Here is a 4811-nt window from a genome sequence, read left to right on the forward strand (position 1 = left end):
AACTGCCCAAAATTCCAGCCATTAGATTGAGGGCCAGCTTCAGCCGGGAGGTTAATCGCTTTCTTGGTGCTTCCTCATCAGTAGCTTCTTAATGATTTTTTTTTTGTCTCTGCTGTTAATGCCCGGTTAATGTTAATGCCATGTCGTAAAGAAACAAAAAAAAAAGCTAGCTAAAAAGCTAGTTTTGGCTAGTCGACGTATATTCAGAATAACTGGTTATTGTGTTGTGCTAAAATCTACTCCAAATTGGGAGATGCTTTCATTTTCCCTCTCATGGATCTCTTAGGAATAGATGACAGAGGCAGCAATGTTGATAGAAGTGAGTGTACCTGGTTAGGAGTGCGCAAGTTCTTTGAACGAAAGCTACCTGAGCTTAAGCAAGTCAGAGATGAGTCTATGGATAGTCATGATGGCAAGAGTAGACTGCATGGTGCGGTGCTTGAAGTGATTGATACGTTAGAGAGACAGTTATCTGAAATGGCATTCTTCCGCAGTGGTGAGGGTATGGATGTAGAGATTGATGAAGACAAGATGGAATTTTCACCTCTTACAAATCTAGGGTGTGAATCAGAATTCGCCAAACTGGGTGTACGCATTGTTGCAAGTGGCGGATCTACATCAGTCCAAACCTATTCACGTAAAAACATCGTAACAACAAATTGGTTACTTTCTGATCCGTCTTTTACGACACTTAGCAATGTTGAAAAACGCAACAAATGGAAATGGGCAAGGACCTCTGACAATGTATCTGATGTAAAGGAGATAGAGTCAAACTACCTTCATACAGTCAAAATTACAAAAAGACTGGCTCTCATGAAAAACAAGCAGAACTAAAGAAGAAGGAACTGACCAGAACAATGAAACTCCATGATGAATGCAAGGCCCAGTAGGGCCCAGTGACACCAACCAAAGTAGGAATACTTGAGGACCGAACAGAAAAGGAACTACTCAGTGAAGTAGGTTATCTTAGGGTAACAGTTGCCCCTGATATTCGTCAGAGGCGAAAGGAAAAACACGATGGAAAATTCAGAATGGTGAAGTTTTCATGCAATGAACTGAGGCAGTCTATACAAAATGCTGTGAAACCAGAATCTAACTTGGATATTAATATTGATGTTTTATTAAGGAATGTGCTAAAACCCTGAGTTTGACATGGATTAACAGCCAAATAAGGTGTCCAAAGTAAACTACCATAGTGACACTAGAAAGAACACTGTTACATCACCTTGCTCTGCTCAAAAAGACGATTTTGGAAAAATTTGTGCTGAAAATTGGATTAAATTTAATACAAACTCCACATAACTTGTTACAGGTACATCTATTCAATTTTTAAGCTTAATATTTGGGATTCTTGACACCAAAAACCTATAATAAGACATATTGGATGCCATATAAGTGTAAAATTTACAATTTATTAGCAAAATTGCGTAATTTTGGCGGCCATTTTGAATTTTTGAACTTTAGTGGTATCAAACATCATTGGAGGTCAAAAATTTTACCAGATTTGTGTTCTACGCAAAATTTCGCCATAGAAACAATATGTTTTATATTAATATTGATAAAAAAGTTGATGTATGCCCAACCCTATTGATAGTACATGCCATAGACTTTCCGTCGTTTTATCTTTTCAGTTTCTGTTTCCGTAACCGTAATAGTTTTTGTAATTCATTGTTATTCTGAAGTGGTAGTCTCCCAGGTGTGACCAATCTTTTATTCTAGCCTTTTGTTAGTTACTAAAAATTTGAAGCTCATGAATTTCAGTTTTCGTTTTGGTAAGTTATATTGATTTTTTACATAAAATCGTGAGATGTGCGGTTGGGTGCAAATCTAGACAAAAAAGAGTCTAAATGTTACGGTCCTAAATTCACGGTAAATTGTACGGCTTCAATTGACTTGTGTTTGGTGTATATGCACTTACGCCTAGACGTAAGTGGCTCCTAAAAATAGTCTTGCATTGAAATATATACTAACCATATTGCCAAGTTATAAGCAAAAGTCTTTCATATTGGCGATGAAACGAGCGTCTAAAATAGTCAAATATCTCCCAATGAGGCGCGTACAAGTGGTGATTTGGTAATCATGTTTTACATTGAAATGCAATACAAAAGAATTGCACTGGAGCAAAGATAATGTATTCTATTCATTCGTACCAATGGTAAGCTAATCTGATAATTGGCTGGGTCTATATGTAAGGCTCGGGTTTATTTTAAATGTTATTTTTGCAGAGCTTATTTTCAGTCATGGATCATACTGATAAATTTCGCAACGGATGGAGAGGGAGGGAGAGAGGGAGGGGAGGAGGGAGGGAAATACTTGAAACTGAACAAGTGAGAGTGGGAGGGGTGAGGAAGAAAGTGAGGAGAGGGAGAGACTGAAAGACTAGAAAGAGAAGAACTCGAGAGGAGAGAGTAGGGACTGGGGAGGGAGTGGGGAGACTGATCATGGGGGGGGGGGCAGGAGGAAGCAAAATAGGGAGATAGACATTGATGGAAGGGCGACACTGTGGCCACGCACAAGTGCTTTGGGGTTCGACAGGCTCATAAGCGGACCTTTTGTGATTTTAGGGCTTATTTGCAACGTTTTTACAGAAAAAAGTGGACTTTGTCATTCGGATTGGCATGCATTTTGTCAAATCAATGTAGATCAATTTACCAAGAGGGCGCTAGGCCATTAAAAACACTGGTGTTAACATAACCTTGCTTTCCCGGTTTTATTGACATAAGCAATCACCTCTATTGAAATAAGCTGATTGGTACTTCAGATAATCAGTAATTACAGTGACTTACTGAATCCCTTGCGTTTTCGTATCTGAACAAAAGACTTACGGAAACTGAAAAGATAAAAAGACCCTTTGTGTTGTGATCATTTCGATCGTGGTGTAGAACTCAAAAGCCTGATCCATATACAGCCTGTCTCAGAAAAAAAGTGAAAAGCGCCCTCTTTGGCAATTAGAAAATACCGTTGTGACATGATGCTTACATCAACGTCAAGGGCGTAGTCTTAGCTCTTAAATGCCGTTTGTTTTGTTCAATTTGCTTGTTTTAATCTCGAGTCGTGTTTAGTTAACCACGAAAGGGTAAAATCACAATTGTGCCACTTTTACTATAGGGAAGAGGGCTGTACATGTAAATCAATAGATGCGTCTAATGCACTCCCCCTTCCGGGCTCATGCATTAGACGCCTCAACATTAGCGCGCGTGCATATTATTTTGTCTAATTTCTCTCCCAACAAGTAATACACGTTCATTAACTATAATAATAATAATAATAATAATAAAAAGACATTTATAGAGCGCAAGTAACAAGGTCTCAGTGCGCTTTACAGAACACTCTTACTCTACAACAGCAAAAATATATATATAAAATACACAGAGAGGATTTTACAAAATCTTAAATTACAGCTTAACTACAAACATTTATCCTAGACAAAAGTGATAAAATACGCAATACCAATATACATAAGTTAAGAACATAAGTAAAAAACTGATAATAAGTCAGAGTCAAGATGGCCAGCATCGACACAATTGCACTCAAAAAACACATGAATTAAACTTGCAGGTATTTCACAGAAAATAAATGAGTTTTTAGCCGCGTCTTGAAGACTGTCACAGTTGGTGAAGCGCGAACAGTAAAAGGCAGATTGTTCCAAAGGGTGGGAGCAGCAGTAGCGAAAGCTCTATCACCATAGTATTTAGTGGATGACTTGCGAGTGTAATCAAGAAGCAGTTTGGATGACGACCGGGTATTGTAACTAGGCTTGTATAGCAAGATGTTTTCAGCGATGTAAACAGGCGACATGCCGTGAACAGCCTTATAAGTGAGGAGAAGCAGTTTGTATATTGTTCTTTCATGTATAGGGAGCAAATGGAGTGTTTTGAGAACAGGAGTGATGTGTTCATGACGCGATATCCTGGCAACAAGTCTAGCGACAGTGTTTTGCACTCTCTGGAGCCTGTTGATCTCCTGCAGTGGTAAGCCAAACAGGATGGAGTTGCAAGAATCAAGGCGAGACGTTACGAGGGCGTGCACAAGCCTAGCACAAGTTGCAGAGTTCAAGAATGGACGAATTTGTCCAATTCGGCGGAGAGCAGCAAGAGCACTCTGGCATACGCTGGAGATGTGGTCACTCATGGACAGATGGTGATCAACTTTGACACCGAGATTCCTAGCGGATGAAGAAGCGACAATCTCTGAGTCACCAATGGTGATACGTGGAGGTGGAAGGGAGGACGTAGAGAATAGCGAGGTAAAGTGGACAAGCTCTGTTTTAGCGTCGTTAAGAACAAGTTTCCACTGCCCAGCGTTTAACATCCTCGATGCATTTCTCAATACGATGTAAGGCTTCATCCCTATCTTTAGGATCAAAAGTAAGGAACAGCTGGGTGTCGTCAGCATACACAATTGTGTCAACTCCATGGCTAGTGATGACATCCTGAAGTGGGGCACTGTAGAGTGAGAACAACAAGGGTCCGGCTACAGAGCCCTGGGGGACTCCCCACTTGAGCATAGCTTTATTCGAGGGAGAATCGCCGATGACGACAGATTGCGTGCGTTCCTGTAAGTACGACTTGAACCACTCTAAGGGTTTGCCCGTAATTCCATATCTAGACGACAAACGATGATGTAAAATAGCGTGGTCAATAGTGTCGAATGCACTAGAAAAATCCAGCAACACCAGAAGAGCTTCCTTGCGTTCGTCAAACGCACATAACACTTCGTTTATGACAGAAAGCAACGCGGTTTCCGTACTGTGGTGGGGACGATACGCACTCTGTGCTCTGGTATGAAGTCCGTTGGTGGTCAGATAAGAT

At 40.4% G+C, this 4811-nt stretch overlaps 1 protein-coding gene across 1 annotated transcript; it reads right to left on the reverse strand.

The window, feature by feature from the left end:
* Positions 1-3546: 3546 nt before the first annotated feature.
* On the reverse strand, positions 3547-4431 carry LOC140161873 (uncharacterized). Its single transcript, XM_072185169.1, has one exon. It carries the CDS (start codon positions 4429-4431, stop codon positions 3547-3549), a length of 885 nt encoding a protein of 294 aa, XP_072041270.1.
* Positions 4432-4811: the final 380 nt, after the last annotated feature.

This window comes from Amphiura filiformis, chromosome 10 (genome assembly GCF_039555335.1).
Source record: "Amphiura filiformis chromosome 10, Afil_fr2py, whole genome shotgun sequence".
Taxonomy (NCBI): Eukaryota; Metazoa; Echinodermata; class Ophiuroidea; order Amphilepidida; family Amphiuridae; genus Amphiura; species Amphiura filiformis.